Raw genomic sequence first — 26,631 nt, forward strand, 5'->3', positions numbered from 1 at the left:
CAAAGTAACTGTGGCCTTTGAGAAAGATTTATTGGACTATTAGAGTCCCAACTGATAAAGACACCATTCTGATTCAAACAATATTTTTTGACATGATTAACTACTGGATATCATGTCAAACAATTTACCTATATCAACTTATTTCTCATAATAATGCTATGAAGGAAGATTTGTTATTATCTCCATCCCACAGATGAGGACATAGGCTGAGAGAGGGTCAATAACTTCCCCACTCCTGCAGGTTAAGATAGAGGCAGGATTTGAACCCAGGCAGCAGACCTCCTATACCATACTGCCAGTGAGAGCAAGAATCACTATTCTGGGTACTCCCATTGGAATAGTTAATTTTCCAGTGCTTTCTACCCTTCTCCATGCACACCAGATCCAGAGGAATAGCCATTAGGAACTGAATAATTGATTTATGGAAGATATGTACCTCTGCTAAGAAAGAGAATTTCACTAGGGTATTTAGTGCATAAAGAGATTATCATGGAACCATAGAGCTTTTTAACCTTCTGCAAATGTAAATTAGTAAGAAAAGTATAGTAGGTTGAAGTTACGTCGCCACGAGGCTCACGTTCTTGGGAGCGTTGGCATCTTTAGCCTGGTAACTATACTCATGGGTATCTGGGAGAAGCACAAACAGATAATGGTCCAGTAAGGACCCAGGGGCATCTGTGGGAAGCCAGTGGAGACTGGATGTGTGTGCACTGGAATTCTGAGAAGTGTTCTGAGGAAGAGCTAGGACTACAAGCCTTGGTGATAAAAGTACACCTGATCTTTGAAGGGATCTTGCATAATGAGAAACATAAACTCGGGAAGTAAGAATGTCACCCTAGCCGCTGAGTGACATTGTCTTTGAGTCCTCCTCTGACCATGACTTTATTCATATGCCACACCCTTCCTGGCCCAGAATCTCTTGTCAGAAACGTGTCATTTCCTCTTTTGTTTTCCTTAAGTTGTTTTGTTTTGTTTTCAAACCTGTTTCAGTCCGTTTCTTCTTATTCTCAATCTCCATGTGTGCTCCACCCCCATTCTGAACACTCAATCAGATTTAACCCATTGACCTCATTCCAAAGGCCCTTCTTTCCTCTCCAACCTTATCAGGACTTTGCCTTCACGAGTTCATCAGTTCAGACGCCAGTGATTTTTTTGCCCACCTTGACTTCCTCTACTGTCCCTGCTTTCTCCTACTCTTCTGCTTCTCCCTCTCCCACTCCCCCTGCTGTGTTCCCTCTCTCTCTGTGTCTCTGTCCAATAAGTAAACAAAATCTCCTACACTTCTGAAAAGACATTGCCTAAGCAGCAAGAAGTCCCTGGGAGTGAGCAGTATGCTCCCTTGACATTAAGTTCAGTTTAAAAATCCTTCCCACCGAGGGGCGCCTGGGTGGCTCAGTTGGTTAAGCGACTGCCTTCGGCTCAGGTCATGATCCTGGAGTCCCTGGATCGAGTCCCGCATCGGGCTCCCTGCTTGGCAGGGAGTCTGCTTCTCCCTCTGACCCTCCTCCCTCTCATGCTCTCTGTCTCTCATTCTCTCTCTCTCAAATAAATAAATTAAAAAAAAAAAACAAAAACTATGAACAGAGTTGGAATTTCTTTAAGAATTTTAATACTACTGAAGCAAATAGAAAACCGGATGCATAAGGCACCTGGGTGGCTCAGTCGATTAAGTGTCTGCCTTTGGCTCAGGTCATGATCCCAGAGTCCTGGGATAGAGCCCCACATTGGGCTCCCTGCTCAGCGGGGAGTTTGCTTCTCCCTCCGTCCCTCCACCCTGCTCATGATCCCTCTCTCTTTCAGGCTCTCTCTCTCACATAAGTACATAAAATCTTAAAAAAAACCCCGGATGTGTAGATTTTTTTTTAAGTAACAACCTCAGTTTGTCAGCAAATGTGTATGATGTTATCATTTGAGTAATAAGTTAAATAATAGGTGTTCTGGCTTTGTCTGAGAAGTTGGTATTTTGATAATACATTCTGGAATATTATTTCTTGGGTGTTAACCACTTTATGTTTCTTGAAAATAAACATTTTTATCCAGGTGATTGTAAAGAGTCCACATAGCTTTGCTCATGTAAATATAATAAACTCAGATTCAGAAATAAGATATGTGAATTTAAAAATTATTTATTGACTCTATTAAATTTGTATTATATATAAGATAAGGTATATAAAGTATACCAAGATGAACTATATATCTAGCCTGCCCTTAACAAATGCCAATCTAGAAGAGGAGCTAAGATATCTATAGAAATAAATTTTGATTTTGTAAAACAAATGATTTTTTATAAAAATAACTGATGGTATTATTATAATGGAGGACAGAATTATTGGAGTTAATCTATTTTTATTTGTATTTATTCTAAGCCTAATGTATAACACAAGGATATTGCAAAGCAGTTGAAATACCCAATCTAAAATTATTAATTATCAAGTACAAAAAAAGTTCACTCAGTCTTGAAATTTACCATTATAATTGCAACACAACAGTGAGATCATATTGATTTTTTTTCTTTAAAAATATTTTTTCCTAGGGGTGCCTGGGTGGCAGTTAGTTAAGCATCCCACTCTTGGTTTTGGCTCAGGTTGTGATCTCAGGGTTGTAGGATTAAGCTCTGCTTCAGGCTCCATGCTCAGCACGGAGTCTGCTTAAGTTTCTCTCTCCCTCTGCCCTTCCCCCTCCTCAAATAAATCTTTAAAAAATATTTTTTCCTAAAAAAACTGTTTAAAAATATTTTTCAAGAGCAGGCACCTCTACAATTATATGCTGTCTATTCTAATAAAGTGATGTTATATAGAACCAATTTTTTCCTGAATATTTTCAAGGAATTTCATGACAATAAAATGCAGCTTTTTCTGAAATATGAAGAATAGCATATGGAAAAATAAACTATAGATAAGGAGAATGTAAGCAAAAATATCTTTCTTTAGTTGCAGTCACAGATGTATTTTTTTTTTTAAATAGGCAAAACATACTTATTAAGGAAATACCAGCATGGATTTAAGAAAAAAAGAAAGGATGCTTTAGTGGTCTCTACAGTCTTCAAAGGAGAACCCAAAGGTATAGATGAAGGCTAGAGGATTCACAATGAAGTAAAGATTTTGATAAAGTGTCACACCTATTGTTGCATGAATAGCTTAGGAAAGCAGCAGCCTTTAGCCCTTCACTGATAAGCTGGATTGACTTTGGGCTTTGGTACCAAAAAAAAAGGCCCTTGACGGTGAACAGAATATTTTGTCTAGAGCCTCTATATCTCCATGCTAAGGATGCTCTACTTATCACCTATTTATGCAATAAGAAAAAAATGAGCAACTGTATAGCTTCAAAACTTTCCTGTCGACACCAAAAAGAACAGATTGTTGATATCAGTTAAAAGCCAGTCATCTACAGTAGCATTAAAACAGGGCCATGTGTGCGTGGGGGAGAATACATCACTGTTAGAATTCTACAACCTGAAAGACTCAGTTCTATTCTATGAGAAACACTGAAAGGAGGTGCCTTGCATGGATGTCACTGGACTCATGGCTCTTCAGGGTGTAGGAGGTGAAAGTTCTAGGCCTGCAACCACCAAATCCATTTGTATTGGGAGTGCCAATCAGATTGTTACTTCAGAAGTCTCTCTCTGCCATCGTCTCAGGATTTCTCTGGGCAAAAATTTACTAAAAGTTGAAGTCTTTTCTTCCTTTTCCATTTGCTGGCAACATTGTACTTTTATATGAAGAGGTAGTAATTAAAAATTAATGTAGTGAAGTATTTTATAAGTGCTAATATTAAAATATGTTAATTTCCAATTTTAAGTCCAAACAGCAATTTCCTTTTGAATTTTATATTTCATTATTTGATGCTTAATTCATAGCTTACCTCATTCCACAAAAATATGTTGAGATGGCTTATGGGCAATAAAATGAAAGTATATTTTAATTAAAAAAATCTTGACTGAGTAATGTCTTGATAAGCCTTTTGACTTTGGTATGTATTTTTTGGATGTAAAGCTCAGCAGAAGCAGTCACAATTTTGAAACTGTGTGTAAAAATGGCTAGTGCTGGGGCTCTTGGGTAGCTCAGTCAGTTGAATGTCTATTGATTTTGGCTCAGGTCATGATCTCAGGGTGGTGGGATTGTGCCCTGAGTCAGGCTCCACACCCTGATTCTCTCTCTTCCTCTGCCCCTCCCCTGCTCACTCTTTCTCTCAAAAAATAAAAAAATAGATGGCTAGTGCTATTGCTCAATGCAATTTGGCCATATGACAATGTAGAATGAGCACATTTGGAGCTCAAATCCTGCCATCAAAGACTGTTGTTTTATCTTAAATCGCTTGAACCTGGGTTTTCTCATTTGTAAGGTGGAGGTAATGACAAGATAATATTAATAGGACTCTAATTTTGCCACTGGATTCTTAGGAGACTAAAAGGAAATTATGTAATATATAAACTATGTAGCATTGGTTAAAAGATCCTCATTGTCATCCTAGGTTTGAACTTGACCAGTGTTTATTTACTTATTTTTTTTATTTCTCTTCATCCATTTTCAATGGCCAAGTATTTCTCAATGGTATATATTGATTTAAATTATTTTTATGAAATTATGAAATGATCATTTCCATTATGAATTATATGAAATATTGAATTTGTAAAGAATATATCTTTTAGAGTTTTAAAAGCAATTTGGGCTGCATCTCTAAAATGTAGCAATGTACGCACTCATATTATGGTTAGATGAGGATGACATTGGGCAACATTTTTAGATAGCTAATTAGATTCTTTTTTACAGAGATGAAACTTCAATCTTTAATCAAATTCTTGGCCTAAACAGATATTTTACAGGGCAACTTTAGCTCACATTTTTTTTTTTTTGAATCTTGATATAGGTATGTTCTAGCTTTGATGTGAATGTCCTAGAGTCTCATTAACAAAAGGAAGATTCTCTGTGATTGTCCTTTTTCTCCCTAATGAAGCTTTCTAAATCTCAGCAGTCAAAGGTTTGCTATTTTAGTAGGATTTTATTTTTAACGTTGGGGGAAAATTAAAGTTAGGCTGAATACTTTTAATATTTTTCCCCTGTCATATTTAGGAATGGGAAATAAAACAAATATGCAGTGAAAATAAATGGAGTTCCAGAGACCTGGGGCTGTTCTCTCATAATAAAGAAAAATGACTTAATTTGGTAACCACTGGAAGTTTTTGTGATGACTGTGGTATTTCTAAGACTACAAAACTCATTAACAAAATCCATGGTTTGTTTTTGTTGTTGTTTTTAAATTTGTATTTCACTGATGTAAAGATTTAGAAAAAAACTCTCAATTTGCAAAAAATATTCCTGGGCAATTCTCACTGCATTCAGAATGCAGCTGTTATTAATTTTTAATGGATAGGACAGTGCCTTAGATTCATACTTTTTTTTTTCTTTCTTAGATTCATACCTCTTCATGGCAATGGGAGTTTTTAAAATGAAAGAAATTGAGCCCTGTAAAACATGATGCAGGGAAAGAATTTTCCTCATCTTAGCATGTATACATTTCCACCAGGAGGATACAGGATTTAATATGAAATATTTCAGAGTTATAATTGAACACCTATAGAAGAATATAGGGCATGTAGACTCATGAAAATGAAGCCATCTCAACCATATCTTGCAAACGTCCTTAGTGAACTTGTGGAAGCTGGTCAGGTATAATGAGAAGAACACCAGAGTTAGTCCGAAGCCCTTCCTTCTCATTTAGAAAATGAGAATAAAAATATCTTGGAACTAAATAATTCTTGAGGGAACACAGATGCAAAATATTTTGTAAAATTGTCAGCTATTATTTGATGTTTGCCTCAGGCACAGATCTGGTTGTGTCACTTCCAGATCTGAGCCCCTTAGTGGCTCCCCGCTCAGCCCGGGCTTTGACCAAACTCCTTGACCTGGCATGGCATTCACATTGTGAGCTGGACCCATGTCCCCTTCTCAATCTGATCTCTCATGTTTTGTTTCCTCTATACCTTATGCCCTGGCTTAATTCATGGGGTTAACTAATTTTTCTCTGCCTGTGCTTTGTACTTACTTTTGCCAATGTTCCAGTTTTGTCTGAAATATTTTCGGTGTGCTGAAATCCCCACTCTTAAGATATCTTAAGTCCTCCAGACTGAATTCCCCTTTTCTTCATATGAGTTCCTAGTTCAGTCATCACAGGTCCCCTGCTATTAGTGGTACCTGTATTATTCCTTTTGGTAGACTAGGAGCATTTTGAGGGTCAGATTTATGTATGACATATTTTGGTACAACCCCACGAAACCTACCACTTTTCCACATGTCAGTGATATTTCAAATATTTAATCAATCAAACTATGGATTGTGTGAGTTGACTTGAAAAGTTATAAGAATGAACTGAATACCTAAGTGAGCAGACAGTATACATATTTTCATTTATTATTATAACATGAAAGATATTTATTATATTACATCAAATTAAAAATACCTACTTGACTTGTCACACTATTAAAAGAGAGCACAAGGTAGAGCAAACCTAATGGAAATTTTTATCATCTTTGCTTATCTGTCTCATCTGAGAATTCTTAGGGGGAAGTTATTAAGTTATTATTCATCAATGCAAAGAACAAAGCTGTACTGATTGAAGGCAAGTGTGCAAAGAGATATATGGCTTAATATTGTTGTTAGGTATGTATAACAACAATTAAAATAGGCAAATCTAATGCTTTTTAAAAGTTACATATGTGAAAAGAAATACTTGAGACCACCTTCAAGTGAAGTTGGACCTATATATCTATCAGTATCCAAAGAATGTTTAACCTTCAAGAATGCAGATTAGAAAGATATGTTGACAACACAGTTTGAAAGAATAATAAGGGAAGAATAACTTTATCATAGATCAGGGGTTGGCAAACTTTTTCTGTAGACCAGATAGTAAATACTTTTGACCCATGTGAATCCTATGGTCTCTGGGGAAACTACTCAGCTCTTCACTGCAGCCTAAAATCCACCATAGACAATACAGAGATGAATAAGCATAGCTGTTTTTCAATAAGACTCTACTTACAAAAGCAGATAGCTGGACTTGGCTCATGGATGATAGTTTGTCAGTCTCTTAGAGTTTTGGTTATATGTAACTGGCATGATGATGATGAAGAACTAATTTTTAAATTAAATTGTTTTATGCAACACAAATTAATTACCATGAACAGTCACATTAATTTCAATGTTGGGAACTTTAAAAAGAACCATAAAATAAACCTAAGCTGAGACATACAGAATTTTATTATTAACTGCCCATAAGAGTTAAAGAAATTAGGGTATGTTGAATCATTAGTAAAGTATTTCTTAAACTGTGTTTCATTGAACTCTTATGAACTTTAAGATGTTAGTAGATGTTCTGAGGAAAAAAAGTTTTCTTCTGTCACATAAATTTGTGAAATCCTGTATACAGCTTAGTGGTAATAGTAGTAAAAATGTCAGGTAGCTTTTATGAATCCCTTATTGTATGCCAAGTAGTTTCTACTATTATCTCTCTTCGAGAGGTGTGTACACTAAAACCTACAGAGGTAAACTAATGCACACCTAGGTCACTTGGCTGGTAAGTGGTAGAGCCTACTCTAAAATCCAGTTTTCACCTCCCTGTCAAGTTCATAGCTGTTGAATAATACATACTGACTCTCAAACAAGCCTTTTAAAAATGCTCAAGGAGTGTCAATATACTAATGTACACTCCACATTTCTAAGAGCCATTAAAGGATACATCATTTCTCAGATTTACTTGACCATGAAAAGAAATCAGAAATCCTTCCTAAGAATATTACAGAGTGCTGGTGTTCCCTAGAAAAGAGTCTGGAAAATGCTACATTCATCATGACAGTGATTCCCAGATCTAGCTGATCATTAGAATAATCTGGGAAACTTTAGAAACACATAAATTTAAATAATTTCAATCAGAATTAGGGAGATCAAGGAATCTGAATTTCTGAAACATTCTTTCCTGAGATAATACTGATCATATGCCAATTTGGGGATATTCCTTTGTTCTAATGCCATGGAACTAGAGATTTTTTATACCTCATCCATTTTTCACATTTCATTCCTGCCCTATCATGGGAGGCAGGTGCTTGCAGAGTGACATCAAGAACATGAATCCTCAGTTCCTAAAATCACCAAATATATGGCAAGAACAGCTAATTTAGTTCCTTTGTTACTTCCTAGTATAAAGTAGTATCCATGAAAATAAATAGGTATTGTTAATCTAATGGGATTTTATTTTATTTTGGCCTATATTACTTGGCTTAAGTATAGGATTTTTCATATTTAGACAAAGGATCCCTTTTTTTAACAGAGCCTTTGCAAACTTAGATTCTTTTTTGTAAATTGTACTCTATGTCAGAGACTGATTTTAGATATGCCAATATTTTATTGTTCTTGTCTACTTGTAACTCTGGGTTGTCATGGTGATAGGTCCTGATATCACATTTCTATAGACAATTAGCTGAAATAAATCTGCATCCAACAGATTTATTGCAAAGGAAGATGCAAATGAGTGACATTTTCTTGTTAAAACTGAAGATAGTAAAATGTGAAAAAAACCACAGGACAGCAATGTATTAATACTATTTTTGCAAATAATGAGCTATGTCATTATGGTCTTTTCAGTAAGTTTCATTTGGCCTTTGTTTATCATCTGTAGAATAAGGACATTAGACAAAATAATTTCAAAGTTTTTTTTCAAATCTAAAATTCTATGGTCAACTCTTAAAAGTAGCAAGGACCTGAATTACAAAAAAGAAATCATAATGCTTGCCTTTATAAATAGAAGAATACATGCAAACTCATATACTAGAAGTCTGGCCTCATGCCAAGAAGTAACAATGGTAGTCAAGGTCAATATTAAACTAATTAAAAAAAAAAAAGCACAACAAAACTTTGAGCAGGTAGAATTAAGTTACAAACTGATATGTAATACTATAATTTTCAAGTTCTCAATGCTATTAATTTCTTGTAAGACATATATGATGACATCATTGTATCTATCCTATAGTTAGAACAAATAAAAGTATTTGAGTTTTGTTTATGGTCACATGACACATGGGGGAAAAAATTAAAGTTAGGTTCAGAGGACTTCTTTCCACTTTAGATAACTTTCTACAGGCATAAAATAATATCATCTGAGAACTTTTTTAAGGGATAAATGATTTTTCTTGTTACTTTAGTACTTTATTCACTCTTTTCATGGTGTCATTAAATCCTTGCAAAGAAGGCTTTATTGTGATATGCTATACAGCAGGCTGGAGGCAAGGGGATCCACAAAGGACAGTGTGTTCGAATGAAATTACTGATGCTAATCAGCAGTGATGATAAAAGTCCAAAGTACAGACTCTAAAATAAGCCAGTCTCCAATTAATAATGGCTATTTTTGAGAAGGATGCCCTGGATAAGCCAACCTAATAAGCCAACCTACTGATCACTTCAAACCATCTCTTAGTTATTTGTTTCAAGCTCTTCCTGGAAATGTTGTCAAAGTATAACTAAAAAGATAAACCAATAAGTTTTTCTTGTGTTGCCCTTCATTAAACACGCTGATGTATAAATCAAGTTGTAGGAAAACAAAACTAAGCAAAAATATGGTCAGGGTGAATAAGGAGGAGTAGAAACAAAGGATTTACCTAATCTTAAAGTAAGATTTTCTTCAAGTAAGAACATTCCTGGTCCCTCAAATTTCTTTCTCACACACACACACACACACACACACACACACACACTCAAATCACTGCATGTATGGAACAATTTCCATTGAGATTATGTATGTTAGAATAATCTACACAATTAGCATAAAATACAGAGACCTGAGTTATGAAATAAGATGTGAAAAAATAGAAAAAATTATGCTTGCTAATATCATACCACTGACTGATTATGTATTTTGGTGAGTAAAGCCACCATTAAAAACAGGCAAATTTCAAACGTATCCAAAGTCTTGTACAATTGGAGTGAAAGTTTGAGAGGGAGACTACCAGGTCTTTCTTTTCAGTTTCATTTTCTTACACTGTTGGAGAGTAAGGAGTGGGCAGCAATGTCTATAAACAGCTGATGGCTGACCTCAAGTCCGAGGTAATCACTAACAGTGACAAGCTCCGCAAATCTCAGATGTGGCTGCAACTCAAACACTGATCACCCCCTCTGCACTGAGCACAGAGGCCCAGTCACAAATCTCTGTAGTCATACTTATCACACAGTTATCGCCATTAACAGCTGCATCTTGCAATATGAAGGACAGCAATAAATATCAGTGGGGGAGCATGAAAAACTACCCCTACATACAGCTAACCAAAGGGCTAGCTGACCATTAATTCTCTTAAAATTTAAAGCAAGAGATTTTTTATGACTAGAAACAGACCATTTTATCCCATTCAGGGGTTAACTTGGAAGCCATTTATTCTTCCAATTCTACTCCCTCATGTTAAAGGTGTTGAAAGGAGAGGTTCATTCCCAATTATCCCAAGCTTTTGAAAAAACAAATTATTTTAAAAATCTGATCTGCTCCCTTTTAGTGCAGTTCTATAGAGTTAAAAAATGCCAACTGAGAACAATATAAAAATAATGAGAAAGGTGAGAGGAACTTTATAAATTTAAGTTTTAACAAAATTGACTTCTAATCTCTGAAATTGGTCGGAGATTATACAAATTAAGTACAAATTCCACAGTTGCTTACAAAGATGGGAATTCCCCATGGGGAAGAGCCACTTTGTTCTTCATGCTGGGGCTGACCCTCAGATGAACAAAAGGCATTACTGAGTAGCATTACTTAATTTTTGTTATTTTGTAGCAACTTGAAAGGAGAAGCCATTCCTGAATTCATTGAAAGGCAATTTTAACATTAAAAATCACAACATACTCTGCAAAACAGAAACTGTATTTTGCAAAGTCAACACTTACTGGAATTAGTCTTCTCAACTTCCCAGCAATGATCCTCACTTATCTTTGATGTATGAAATTACGATGTTTTCTAGGACTTTCTTTGGATGGACTCTTACAAATGCCCCTGGTGACCCCTTTAACCATTTGTAGAGAATTTGTAAACCCTTTCTTGGAAAAAATCTTTAAAAAGTCCCACTCATATTCTCAAAATCTACTTATTTCTCTGTTATTACAATAAATAAAACCTTCACACCTCTGGAAAGATGCATTCTGTACCCCTTTCCTTAGCACAGAAATCTTAGTTTCTATGCCTTTCATGAAACTGATGCAATGGCAGAGGGTGGGTGGAATGCAGTGAATTGTGTTTCTGTAAAGTGTTAACTCAGTCCCTCAACTGGGATTTCTTCACAGCTTCCATTTTTTCCTGTTCTTTCATATATTTGATCATTAGTTCCTGGTACATGTTGCCTTTCATTCTTTCTCCATTTAAAAACAAACCAATATCAAATAGATCACAAAGACCTAAATTCAATAATCCTTTCTACCCAAACACTTTCACAGATTTAATATTACCATATTAGACATTCCTGTTGGGGGCACAGATTAGTGAGAAAGCTGGAAAGCCTGTCTTCCTGCGAATATACCCATTGAAGGCAAGTCAATCCTAAACCTTAACTGGCATTGACATTTGTTATAGGGTATGATGATTTGGCAAAATACTACAAGTGATTATTTTTCTGTCCACTTTGCTGCTTTCTTCAAGATTTAAATATTAAATATAAATTCTAAGGCAAAAACTAGGTAGCTTACCCAAGCATGAAAACATGTTTTTTTTTTTTTAATGACCACATACATAGAAAATATGTAGCATGAGCACATGATTCAGAACAATGAATCTTTTAAAAATAAAGATCAGCTACCTGATCAACTATTTTGGCTTAGAGGGGGAAAAGCACAAAGGCCAGTGCCCACAAGAGTAAAGACAGGTCGTGGGCAAATCCAAATCCTGAATTAGGGATACTGGGTGTTGCCTACAGAAAATCACTTTAAAATGTGACAGGCTATGCAAAGGCTCTTTAAGCTGCATATAGTATAACCTTCAGTGTCTGACCTAAACTGAATCAATTTAAGTTTCAAAGTATTAAAAAAATCCAAAAAGGCTAATTCTTTCTGAGTGAGAGTTATAAAAATACTGAGCAAAATAAATTATTTCTCCCTTTGGGAAACACAGCATGAGATAGTTAACTACCAAGCCAAAGCTGATAGAGTCTATGTTTCCAATCAACTTTTTTTTTGTAGTAAATGCTATTGTAATTTATTATTTATGCTCCTTATGTCTTAAAAAGTAGGTTCCAGTGTCATTTTGCCTGGGTATATATAAAAGAAAGATGAGAGAACCTACTATACAGTGACCTTTATCTTAATACAATATTACCAGAACACTGAAAAATTTAGAGTTTTCAAAAAGAGTAGAGAAAAATCCATTTTCAAAGCTTGAATCAGTAAATGTTGAAAAAAATCTTTACAAATAACATTCTTCCCATCAGTCGACACATGTGGATCAATTTACATTTGAATATAGTGATCAGAAAAGATTAAGGGACATATGTTTTGCAACTATATAAGGAGACATAGCAACTGTTTTAACCCACTGAGTGGTCATTGTAACACTGGTGTGGAGATGAAATCCAAGATGAGCCTTCGTTAGGAAGGGGTAATGAGGAGGAGGAGAAAGCAAGATGGAAATGAGCAATATGTGTCATCTTTAAGGATCCAAAGATACTCTTTGCCTGAACTTTGAGTGCTTCTTTAATTAAAAGGAAAAGATCAACACATAAACAAGAAGAAACTAAGACATTTTAAAGGAACTCTAGCTTTTTTATTCTGTGGGTTTAATTAAGATCTGACCTATTAAGTCATTCATCAAAAATGTATTGAATAGCTGTTATGTGGTTCACATGGTACTGGGGTTGGGAACAGGAGAAAACACTGTCCCTAGCCTCAAAGAGTTCACTGTCCAGTGGGAGAGACAGGTGGTTTCACATTCTGTTATTGCAGTGTGATCAAGGCAGTAGAGGTGGTGAAGAGCTTAGATTCTGCAGTCAAGCTGCCTAGATACGAATCCTAGTTCTACTGTAGAGCTGTGTGATGTTGGACAAGCTACCTTACACTTTGGTGCTTCAGTTTTCTTATCTTTAAAACAGTGCTAATTAAAGTATTATCATCATAGTGCTATTATGAAATGAAATAAGTTGTAATACACATAAAGGTCTTGATAGTATCTGGCTATGATTTCTGTTCCTGTTTATAATGGTGTGTGTAGCATGCTGTGGGAACAGAGGAAAGGTGTGAGACCCAGCCCAGGATACAGCATAGAATAGGGCTTTCCAGTTGAGGTGAGATTTAAATGGGGTTTTGAAATAGTCTAGTAGGATTTACACAGGTATGCGATGGTGAAAAAGTATAAGACAGCATTGCAAACATGCAGGGAAGAGAAATCACTTAAGAGTTTGGATACTTGGAGAAGTCAATGAGTAGAATTGAGACTATAGTAGGGAATTTAGATTTTTATTGTGAAGACTCCCCTGTTTTTATCCTCATGAATGCTGGTCATCTCATTCTCTTTTTTCTGCAACAGCCCTACCTCCTCAGCCATTAATTTCTTCACCTCTATTCAATTCTACACTTGGCTACAAGGTAATCTTGTTCAAAAAACACATTTAACTAGGTCATCTCTATGTAAAACCTGCATTTAATCCCTTGTTATTCTTTAGACTGAATTTAAATATTTTGGCCTGGTATTCAAGTTCTTCTCTCTACTCTCCAAAACATATGTACAAATTTACCCCTCTCTTATTATAAGAGCCTTTTAGCAACATCCAGCTTCCTGTTATCCCCATCTCCCTCCTCTCTTTGCAGATTTCATACTAATCTCTGATCTTGCTCAAGAATTCCTCTTTGGAATTTTAATCTATCCAGATAAATCTGAATTACTTTCTTAAGAACAGGCTCAACTTTGATCATGCTGAAGAAAAAGGAGGTTTGTTTAACCAAATCTCACACCATGTTGATATGCTTCTGACACCACAGTGCCTTAGTGTTGAGCTTCACAATCACATACTTTACTTTAAACTGCTTTTTCCCTCTATTCTCTTTCTATATTGTTCTTTCCTTCCTTGTGAGTGGAGATTTTGCCTTCTAGGTATCTTATTTTCCAGTGTACATACATCTACAGTATCTTGTACACCAAATAGTCCCAAAATATTTGTTGGATGAATATATTATATGTAAAAATATATAAAACCTTCTTAATAACATGCCAAGATAATTATGTGAAAGTTCCATATATCTTTTGAAATTAGTTACTTATCTTTTGCAAGCTAAATTGGAAGAGAATCAAGATGATATTATGACTGGTATTTACTTAGATATATATAGTTCACATAGATAAGTAGAACATTTATAAAAAGTATTGAGTGACTTTTAAAGATGAACTTCCATTTTAAGATGTAGGTGAAGACATAAAGGAATTGTGAACTTAGTGTAAATCTCTGGACATTAGAGTTTGGGAGGAAGGCAACAACTATTTAGTCAATATCTGTGGTGTACCAATCATCACAAGGCTGCTATTTTTTTCATAAATTATCTCATTAACTCTTTCTAATATCTCCTCCCAAGAAAAGTAATTATTATGATGGCCATTTTATAGCCAATGCCACTGTGGCTCAAACACTTAAGGAGTCCTTTCAAAATATTACATCTACATGATAAATTTGGGATTTGAATCCATATCTATCTGACTCCTGAGCCCAAGTTCTCTTAGAGGTTGTTAGCATGGCAGTATTTAGAGGCAGGTTAAATAATCTGACAATTTTGGACAAGTAACAAACTTTCTTGGACCTGGTTCTTCATTGTTATGAGCTTGCCCAAGATAATCTCTATAGCTCTTATAATTCTAAATCCTTGTGAAAAAGTGGCAACTGTTTTCTTTCAATCCTTTTTTTTGAAAATCACATTTTAAAAATCTCATGGCATAGAAAGGTGGAAAAGTTATGCATGTCAATGCGTGGTATATTGACTATAGCAGGGACATATAATTAGAGCAAAGTATTAACTTTTTCTTTATATATCTCTTACTGTTTGACATGGTGAAATAGATATTACCTTTGTAATAAAAATCTAATAGAGGAAAAACTGTAGCATTTTTAGTAGTGAGTTAACTAAATTCAAATAATCAGTCTCTTATTTATTAAATTTGATGACCAAATTATATAAATCTCAGAAATTTTATTCAATGTACTTTTTTGCTTGGGTAAGGCTATTCTACAGTGTCTCTTTGCACTCTATTCTCAATAAATATGCATGTTAGAGAGGAGAGTGACATGATTCTAGAACCATGTCTAGAATCAAATTGTGTTGAGGACTTGCATTTACTTTCATTACTCTAAAAATGAGAATAGCTAATGTCAAAATATATCCAATATTTTAGAGACCATAAAGCTGTTAATAAATGTACTATACTGTTAACTATTATTTGATATAAATAATGATAATTTTACTAGACTTTCAAGCCTTTTACTTCTCAATATTGTGCAACAAAGTATGCTAATACATGAAAAAGAAAAGTCTAGAATGACATTTATGTGTAAGAAAGTTGAATACGATAATTATTAAAATTCCCTTCATGTCCTAAGGAATCTAGTTAAAGTGATTGGGTATTCTTGGGTAGATTACAACTGGTTTGAACCCATAACCTGGAATGAACCAAATGCAATGAAATGCCAATACATAAAATACTCTGATCATGATCAGTTTAAACCTTTTTTTCCCACATATTGTTTTCTTCCAGCATTTGACTATTGTAAAGAAGGAAGTTGGATTAGTGCTAATAACTGAACATTCTTCTTTCAGTCACACTGAAAACTGTCTATATCTTCTTTTGCTTATAAGGTTCTGAGCATCTTTCACAGAACTTGGTTAGATGAAATGAAAATCTTTCATATCAAGCCATCAGTACGACAGATACTCCAAGGCACAAACTGCCATTACATTCAGGGAGAACATTTTGATATAATAATTTATACTTTCAGGGTTCAGATCTGGCTTGTAGGACATCCTAATTAAAACTAGCCATTTGAGAAAAGAGACAAAAATGAACTCCAAATTACTTAAAAATATGACACAGGCGTAAAAGAATGACTATGAAATACTATGGACGCTGGAAAAATAGTCTTTTTTTTACTATCTTTGACAATGGACTATGACAAAAATTTAGTTCTTTTTGGGGTCCTGCAAGCAAAAAAATCTAATGAGCAGAGAAGAGAATGGGGATGGTGCTCTACAACAAGTAGGCCCAATGCATATTCTTAATATATAGACCACAGATCAGAGGTGTATCCCAGTGGTATTTGCATTTCCACACACTAAATATAATGCTAGACTATAGTTAAATGACTCAAAATACAGTCTAATAAGCCACACACACATAAAAAAAAACCCTCACAATATTTAAACATTAAATTTAAATAAACACATAGCCTACAAAAAATTATTTCCCTCAGAAAACATATTTTGTAATAATACAGAAGAAATAATTAGAAGCAAAAAAAGTGTTAAGCATGCCCAAAATACTTCTGAAGGAAGAGATTATTGTGAAAACTTAAAGATATTAATCAACAAGCCAATTGGTTATTTGTTGACCACAGTAGTACTTAGGCTAATTGGAATCATAATGTAAAGTAAGGGAAATTTTAAAAATAAGTTTTTCCAACTTTAATTTTAATGTAGTAATCTACTAAGTATGTGGTGTGAAAAGTTAGTATTCAATAAATATGGAGGGTAACTCATACCTTAAATTCCTCTAAGATTTTGTAATTTTTCCCATGATATTCACAAAAGTTTTTCACTTCTTTGCACTCAGGACAGCATCCATTGTGTTCCACTTTAGTACACTTTGGGTGAATTTTAGGACATTCTGGCTGATCACAAACAGGTCCATCCAGAGCACAGACACATGGACAGTTGGAATGCCCTGGGAAAAATCGTTCTCCCAACTTGTATACAAAGCCGCTGTCATCCACACACCCTTTCCCTCGATAGTCATCAAAGATCAGATTGTCATTACTGGAGGTCTGGTCACCTTCATCAGCAGGATAGTCTTCATGACTGATGGCAGCAGAGGTGACCAATCCAAGGATGACCAACAGAAGTATGCAAGCTTCATGAATATGAAGAGCCATCCCCCTCCTCAAAGGCTTCTGGATGTGCTCCTAATATTAAATATAATCAGCTCCTTCCATGGGAATACAAGAGGGGTAGGCTGAAAATAAATATTTAAAAAGAACAATTTGACATATATAAAGATAATATGGATTTATGTAAGCCCATGTTCTTAACCTGTTTATCTAGGATCTATCTGGAAGACGCTAAGACCTTAAATAAACTAAGTTCATGCAATTATCTACATTTCATTATGAAGTTTGGAGAGTTTGTTCTTGGCAATATATGCATTAAAATTTGTCCTTTATTTCACTTAGGAATCTTAAGCTCCAATTTATCTTCTGAATTTCAAAGGTCTGGCTTTGTTTAAATTGTAAGAAGTGGTTTTACTGAGCCTCAAAAGGTGATTTACAAGTAGTTACAAATGGCTCAAGAATGTTTGAACTCACATTCTCTCTTGTTTATCACTAGTCAGTGATAGAATGTATGTGCTATAATTATCTGTATAAAAACTAGGAGATTAGTGAGAAAACATCTACTTCTAAAAGAAAGGGAAGAGACCAATAGTTGAATATAAATTATAAATGAGATGAGCTAGTATAAAGGCCTTCCTACTTCTTCACTCCCATTACTGGAGAACAACAATGGTGTCAAATGGGTTACTTGTTTCAGAAAACATAAATCTGGATTTTGAAACATAGCTAGGAAGAAAAACCATTTCACAGTGAATAAGAGAAAAATTTAATAAATAGTACAAAAGAACTCCATATATTGAAAAGGATTTATTAAAAATAAATTTATTTGTATCATTGCCCACAACTTTATTTTACTCAGGAAGTAAGCTCCTAGTGGGCAGGAAAGATGTACCTGTGATTTTTTTTTTAATGGCAACTTGAATCTAGTATTCATGGAATACTATTTGAATTAATTACTTCAATATAAAATCTGTACAATTCACATTGTCTTGAGAATATACCATTCTTTTGACATCCCATATTTGCATTTAGTCAACTTGCACAAAAATGTCAATATAAAACTGTTTATTGAAATTCCTTAAAATAATAATGCGGTGTTGCCATTCACAGAAAATATGCCTGATTAATTTGGTGACATTGACTCTTATAAGCTTCATTTAGTGTTAGTGCTTGGTGTGGAGTATTGGTAGTGGGCTCTTATTTAAATGTTTAGAGTGACTAACTCATACAAAGGCTCTGGGGAAACTGTGACTTTAGAAAGTAATAGATAAGAAAAAGTGTTGTCAGATAGTTCATTTGTCTATTTAAATGCTATTGGCTTTATGCCAATATTGCTAAGACTGTATATAGGACATTTTCAGATAATTTAAAAATGTTATTTGTTGGTATATTTTCAGAATATAATGAGTAATGATAAATCATCTCTTTTCAGTACAACATATACAGGTGATAATTCAAAAATAAGATAAAGATGGCATAAGGACACTTCATCAACTATTATTTTTGCATTTTAAGTAAGATATGCAAATTATCTTATGCAAAGTAATCGTAAAATGGAAGGTAGTATATTTATTCCCTCCTTTAAGAGAAAACTGCTCTATGATATTAGAATTCCTTTTGGGTAGGTAATGATAAAAGAAATAGATTTATTTTAAAATATGTCAAAAATAATGAGTCATGACAGAACAAAAACAAATGCAAACCTATAATTCTACTTGAGAAGCTGGAAGCTCCCTTTGACAAAGCATTTTTTTCTCTTAAATTACTACAGAGGCCACAAACATAACAGAATCTTCCGAAAAAAGCATAAATATATTTTTACTGATTAAGCCATGCATTTATACATCTCTCACATATTTAGAAAGTTTATCTCGGAAGAAAGGAAGCTATTGTGCTTCCTTATAATATTCCAGTAGTGTCTGCCAATACATGCAAGATAAGCCATATAAAATACACATATCATTCTGCTTCAAAAGGACATAGGCAGAAATTGATCTCTTTGCAAGCTACAGGTAGGCATTAATATAGTGGGTTGTGGTAAATGTAAACTTAAAGGTAAAAATAAGGGTGTAATGTGCACTTTATATAAACCTTAAATATGCTTTTATTATATGAAATGCATTTTTAAATCTGCATGGAGAAAACAAGGTTTTCTTTTTAATATAACAAAGTTCTTAGGCTATTAAAAAATCCCTTTTCATAATTGAGCTGCTCTAGTGTAGTTAAAAACACTCTATAAGAGAATATTAGATAAATGAAATAAAATGTTTATCTGAAGATTTTTAATAAGTAAGCAAACATTGCTAAACTGAGGATCACTTTCCAGCTAAACTTTCCCCCCCTCCCCATATTGCTACATATGATTTAAAATGACTGCATCTGTTTCTTTGAGAAAACAAACATAACTCATGTCATAAGATACACTTACCTAATCACTCTGGAGGTTAATGGTGGTGGTGGGAGTCATAGACCAATATAAACTAAAAGATCAGGTATGTTTTAGGAAAGCAGTTCCTCTTAATTATCCAAAGAACACATTTTCAGGCATGAATTAAAGATAATCCATTCTCTCTACCTCCCATTTCAAAACACAGTCAAGAAGCAGTCTCCCGCCCTTCCAGAGAGAAACACAGCAGACACACATAAGAAATATGCTTTGGACCTGTCTTCAGAATTCAAAGCAAGAAGCAATGCTGGTCCTGTAGAAATCCAGACCCCAGTAGCAGAATCATGTTGAACTTATTTTTAGCATTTTCTCAGATCCTTCTATGAAATTTACCGGCTGATTACGCCTCCTCCACACATGAGTTCACTTACACAGTGTTTGGTACGGCAGTAGAGGTGATTTGGCTAGGCTCTGAGGATCACAAACAGCAATAGCATGCTGTAGCTTAAAGCCCACTCCGCTGGCAGTACCATCAGCATCATCCACAATATGTTGCTTGAATCCCCTCTTACACACCAGAAAATACTAACTGTGGACGTGAAGGAAAGGAGCAACTTTAGCTGGGTTTCTGCATCACTGAGAGCAGTTTGCAGACTGCTGATTTGGAGCTCATTCGCCGGCAGCCGGGAATTCCTCAGCACCACGGACAGCGCCAACAACTGGCTTCTGAGACTAGCTCGGTCGAAATCCGGAGCTGCTTCTTTAGACGAGGCTAGAGTGTTCTCTAAGGCAGTCGCACTTTATACAGCCGATGCATGCATTAGGAGTGGGAAAGACATTTTACACACGAGATACTTATTGACATTGAAATTACAATAAAAAATACAAAACATTGTAATTATGCATTCTTAGAGGGGCTGCAGAGATGAAAGTTCTGGAAGAGCATTGCATTTAGATTTAAGCCAACTGCAGTCTTGATTATTATTAATAGATAAAGCATAATCATTGTCAAAGAATCTGTGAACATATATGCTCCCCGATTCTATTTGACCCTTTGGTTGCAGAAAGACTTTCTCCATGCTACATGATTAAACTTCAGGTCTTCCTGCAGCTTGGATTTGATTAAAAAAAAAAAAAAAGTAGCCCTGTTCTCCTGCAGTTTGTTCTCTAACATTCAAAATCAATCTCCTGTAATTCATCTAGTCTGTCATTAGGCGTCATTGTAAAGCTGTTTCTTTCAAACCCCTAGCAAAGATGCTCTGTCTCTAAATTCTTATCAAAATGGAAAAGAAATAAAGACCCAGACACAAATAAATGAGCAAAAAGTTATTTTTTTATTGGTAACAGTACGAGCACTAAAATACATGTCCAAAGCATGTTTTAAAGCAAACTGTAAATGTTACCTGCTGGCATATTTAACCAGATATTTCCTGGTTTGGGACTGACTACATAAGGTATTTTCAAGCCTTAAAGGGAATGCCGTCCGCAGTGGGATATGCTGACCATCAAGACCATGTTCGAACAGTGCCGTCAGAATCTCCAGAAAACAAATACTCTCCGTCATGAGAAAACACGACTGTGTGAGCCTCACTCTCGTGGCCCATCAGTTTGTGAATCTGCCCTGATTTAAGATCTAGCAAATGGATAACCCCACTGCCACTCGCCTGAGCTAAAACTCGACCTGAAAGAGAGAGAGAGAGAGAATATAAAGTTTAATTTCAAGCAGTCACAGTTTCTAAGCAATGGAATACACAGTTTTGTTTCAATTGTAATTCAATAGACTCATATTAGATGTCAGTTGTTAAATATGAGCTAACTCTCATTTGTATAGGAAGTAATTCCAGTCAAAATTAAGACATGTCAATGATTATAAAATTTTAAAATAAGGAAGTAAAGCCTAATGCCCTACCTACTTTATCAAATGCCCTCCTAGTCTCCTTATATTTGGGATTAATAAATAATTTTGAGAAGATGAGGGGGAAAGCAACTAAACAATGCAGGTTTCTTTTTCAAGTGAATTATTTGTGAAAAAATGTCCAAAGCATAGGTTTAAAATCTATGTCCCTATATAATGGGCAATTTACATGTTAAGTTTTGCATTATACTTTGACTTGTTATAATTATGCTAAATCTTTACTTAGTTATAATAATATACATTTATGCTTTAAAAATTATGGCACTTACGAACTTTTTTTGGAGTTGAAGTGAAGATAAATACCTCCAGTTCAAGGATGACTTAGGTTTTTTTACTCTAATTTAAAATTCAAAATTCTGTTAAACTAAGTTTATATTACATAAGAGCTAAATATAGTACAGAGTATTCTCAATTTTTATACTGTATAATTTTTAGTGAATAATTTCCTTCAAGTGAAAAACATATCAGCAATCCAATTCTAATGCTTTTATTAAAGAAGTCTGGTAGCAAACTATCAGGGAATTTAGAGGTAAGTAAAAATAATGAAATATGTTTACATAAAGTCAGTATGTGGGGCAAAAAAGTATGAGAATAGGACTATCCATGGAATTATCTAATCATACTTAGAAGGCATATTATCATTCCAGTAATAATATTTAAAACTGACTAAACTGCCAACATGCTAGATACTAGATTTTGTACCTGATGTGAATAATTTCATATAATCCTTACAAGATCTAATGATAAAATAATATTAACTTCATTACATGGATGAACAAAGAGAGGTTTAGAAAGGTGAAGTAGCTTGCTCAAGAGGAGGTATGCACAATATGGAGGTATGGAGAGAGGTATCATTAAATCACAGTCACTTTGGATCCAGAGCCTGGGCTTTTAGTAGTGTTTTCCACATCCAGCATGGTATTGTTTTCAATGATGCCTTCTTGACAGATTTTAAGTAGGTGATATATTGTGAAAATAAAATTTGTCTGTTTCATAGTAAAAATTCTTTAATGATGTTGTCATAAAAGTCACAGTGAAGTATTTAATCACAAATTATACCCCAAAATATCATGAGTATTTTGAAAACAGAAAAGTTATAAAAGTAAAGCTAACCATGATAAATATGGCCTATTTGCAAACTTTTATAACTATTGGGCTTCTTCATCTAGAACAAAACCTGACACAGCAAAGATCCTTAGGATGGATTAGAGTGTCCAGAGAAGCAGATGTGAATATTTATTATAAACCCTCTTCTACTAAGTCTTTGCTGACAGAAGCATTACATATGGATTCTACTTCTAGCCTCATTCTATAGACAATTGCTGTTTGTGACTTTCCTAAGAGTCAAACAAATACCTTTTTTCTTCTAGTCTTCATACAACAGATAGGAAAGGGGTAAATATTATTTTCTATTTTTGAAATGAAACAGAACCAAAGCTCATAAAAATGAAGATTTAGCTTTAAACCATTATCTTTTGTTGAAGTTAGATCTGTAAAAATTATAATTGTAAACATTTATAGAGGTTCTTGGTAATTTCTGAAAGTTCAATAAAATGGAGAACATAATATAAGAACCTAATGATAGGATTATATAATTCACCAGCACCATGCCTCAGGTGTTTCAAAAACTTGTATTTGATAGAACAGATTTTAGTAAGTTTATGGTGAGGTTTTTCAGGTTTACTTGAACTCATTTACAGAAGATTGCAAGATTGTGATTATATATATGTTAACTTATTCCTAAAATGTGTATAAATTTATAATCATGTTCAACTTTATTTAAAGTATATGGGATTATTACATGGCATACAATGTCTGACCTAAAATTAGCTTTACTGGGAATTGAGCTAAACCCTTTCTAGGCTTGAAGATTTTCAGAATTACTCACCAGGATGGGTCAATTACTACATTAGTATCTAGTTGGTGTGAGAGAGGTGGCATTCTCAAAAAAAAAAAAAAATTACAGTCTGATTATTGGTAGCATCTCTAGAAAGTGGAGTATTTACAGACATGTATACAGGTATCTCTCTAAATATCCTGGTGATTGGCAATGAAAAATAAATCAGAATATAAATCATTTGTTATCCCAATGCAGAGTCTTAATGACAAAGTTAGGAAGAACATTTATCTACAACTTGGTCAATGGAATAAAAATCTGGTACAGATAAAATTTTTAGCAGTACCATGAGAATTTATAAAAACTTGTGCTAATGTTTATGTTAAAGTTAATATGCCTCCTTAAAAATGGGAAATAATAAAAAATAAGTGATAAATTATATATTTATACTTTATTTTATTAAAGTGTTATAACACAATTTAACCAAAACAATTGTCTTGTAACATGTAATTACTGAATAGATTATTTAAAATGCAATTTAGCATAGTATTCTGACAAGAATAATTATACCAAGGTATGAATGCACATATTCCATTAATATCACATGGATTGAAAATATCTGATTAAAAAACATAGAGTAATCAACATTGATTTAAAAATAGAAATAGCCAAGTTGATTTATAAATGTATTTTACAATAAACTATAAATATTTGAATATTATATAAAAAATGACTTGCTTCTCTTCTTTTGTTAACATTTAAGTTATTAAGATAACCAAACTTCACAGAATGGTAACAAAATAAGCAGGCTGGGGAGAAGAGTGACATAATTTTGTGATTGCTATTCTTTCATATGAATAACTCAGTATATATCAACAGCAAGTGCTTATGACTATCTCTTCACACATCTCTGAAAAAGTTAATCAATTCTTATTTTTATTTACCAAGATTTTGAAATACTCTATTGATTAAATCAGCATCTTTTTTGATGACCAATGGGGTTTGAATGAAAATTACATGTGTTGCTCTCTATTTTACTCTATTGGACGAATTTGCCATTCATTTTGGCTTAGAAGACAAGCAGTAAATTTCATCTATCCAAAGTATTGCTCTGCTATTAAATGAGACAGCCAACCTTTGAAAATTAGTAGGTCTCTGAAATTTTAGCTCCAAATAAGCTTATAACTTTCTTAAGATGATATAGCTTCTTACTGCTTTGTGTTAAAAAGAAACTTTTTGAAAACTATGTTTAACAATATCTTGAGCAAAACTGTCTCAATTGGATTTGGAATAAAAACTTGAATATTTTAATATACTTACTGTTTTAAGCACATTAACAATAGAATCTCTTGAAGAAGTTTATAGAATGAATTAGCCCATTAAAGTCAAGTCATAAAATTTTATCTGGGTATATGTAGTCACTTTGGATAAACCAACAAATTAGAAAGTCTTAATCTCATGCTAATAGAATGTACAAATAAATTTTGGCACTTTTTCAAAGTGAAGGTTTTTTAATTCATTATAGATACACATATATCTGAAGATTCAATTTGATTTTAAGAATACACACCTAGAATAGCCAAGAGTTATTTTAGGCTTTTCAACACTTACCTCCTAACCAAGACAAATTCTTCTTAAGATTACAATATATAGGGGTGCCTGAGTGACTCAGTTGGTTAAGTGTCTGCCTTAGGCTCAGGTCATGATCTCATGGTCCTGGAATCAAGCCCTTCATTGGGCTCCCTGCTTAGTGGAGAACATGCTTTTCCCTCCCCTCTGTCCCCTCTCCCCTGCTCATCCTCTCTTCCTCTCTCTCAAATAAATAAATAAAATCTTTTTTTTTTAAAAAGATTACAATATATATATTTTTTTAGACTTTATTTTTAAGTAATCTCTACATCCAACATGGGGCTCAAACTCACAACCTGAGAGCAACAGTCGCATGCTATTTTTGACCCCAATTGTGAGGAGTTAAGGTGTGATATAAGTAGGAGTGCAAAGACTCTTACAACATTTTTAAAGTAGATAGGATATGAGTATATTTCTTTGTCTTTCAGGTTTATCAGAATGACCTGAAATAGTAACCATCATTTATTGGGCATCTACAGCTCCATATGTTACTTAGTATGTTCTGTACTAAACCCTCAGAAGTAGAGATTCTCCCTTTTTTAGCTAATGGAGAATGGGACTCAGAAAAGGTAAATCTGGCATTTGGGTCAAAATCTTTACTGTTCAAAAAGTCTTGCTTCATTTATTCACTTGAGTGTGTCTTTCATAAATTAAAACTCAGCTAAGTGTGACACTTTGGGGCTTTTCTATGAATGCCACTGAATTTCATAGGTAAATAGGCTCTTAAGCTTAATGCTTGTGTTAATCTCATAAGTCTTTTCTTCAGTATTGATTTTACTACTTTGTGGAACTCGGAAACTAAAACATCCATATTCTTGCAGGAGATATATGTATCTCCATTAATTCTTAAATACATAACCTTATTAAGGCATATATTGTACATATTAAAAATCAGACCCAATGGATAAAGACTGATGTTAAATCTCTTCTCACATTTCTAGCAATATTATCTCTTTAGTTTTTTCCATTTCTATTTTGGATACTATATTATCTCTGTTTTCCAGACCTCAAAGTATAGTGACATTCATTTCTCACCTTTTCTCCTTCTCAATCCTCAGCCCAAGTTCTATACATTCTTTTTTACTAATTTTCTATAGTTCGTTAATTTAAAACTGTTAAGTCCTTGTTTTCATTTGGCAGGACTATTGAGATGGTACACCAAATGATCTTTTTATTATAATTTCTTTACTTTAAAATCTACATATTAACTCCTAAGGTGTTTCTTCAATTATGTCACCCCTATTTTAAAATACCATAAATTTGATTAGCACAACACCAAAAGCAGCCACAATAACAGCAGCAAAGAGGCTCCTTACAACTCTGACATTTTCAGGTTTTGTTTTAGATCCAACCATCTAATTTTACAAAAAACAGCTGAGATGAAATGACTTGCCCAAGGTAAGAAAATGTATTTATGGCAATTAAAGAACCTGGTTGAAATCAGATCTCTGACTCCCAAATCTGTGCTTTTTTTTTTTGTTGTTGTTATTGCCTTCTGACACTGAATAATGTTCTAGTATCTTAATAAGACTTTCAAGACCTCTGCATTCCCATACAAATCAGCATTTACTCAACCAACTACACTTTTACATGAATCCTATGTTCTCTATCAAATGATATGTCATCATTTCTTGAATATATTTTTAATTTCCCCATCTTTGGATTGTTGCTTCTGTTATTCTGTCTGGTGAAATATTTTTTCTTTGCTATTTCCATGGTCCTCAACTATATCTTCATAGTAAAAGTCAACCCATATATTAAGCCCCAGTTCAAAA

At 34.0% G+C, this 26,631-nt stretch overlaps 2 protein-coding genes across 2 annotated transcripts in view; both read right to left on the reverse strand.

The window, feature by feature from the left end:
* Window positions 1-17,134, reverse strand: part of VWC2L (von Willebrand factor C domain containing 2 like) — a 148,154-nt gene extending 131,020 nt beyond the window's left edge. The window contains exon 1 of the mRNA XM_035007219.1: window positions 16,745-17,134. Within this exon, the coding sequence (XP_034863110.1) occupies window positions 16,745-17,134 (390 nt within the window). The remainder of the gene's footprint in view (window positions 1-16,744) is intronic.
* Window positions 17,135-19,426: 2,292 nt separating this feature from the next.
* Window positions 19,427-26,631, reverse strand: part of SPAG16 (sperm associated antigen 16) — a 944,389-nt gene continuing 937,184 nt past the window's right edge. Inside the window, exon 16 of the mRNA XM_035007221.1 lies at window positions 19,427-21,156. Within this exon, the coding sequence (XP_034863112.1) occupies window positions 20,981-21,156 (176 nt within the window). The 3' untranslated portion in view covers window positions 19,427-20,980. The remainder of the gene's footprint in view (window positions 21,157-26,631) is intronic.

This window comes from Mirounga leonina, unplaced genomic scaffold (assembly GCF_011800145.1).
Source record: "Mirounga leonina isolate KUSES-001 unplaced genomic scaffold, KU_Mleo_1.0 Mir_151, whole genome shotgun sequence".
Classification (NCBI taxonomy): Eukaryota; Metazoa; Chordata; class Mammalia; order Carnivora; family Phocidae; genus Mirounga; species Mirounga leonina.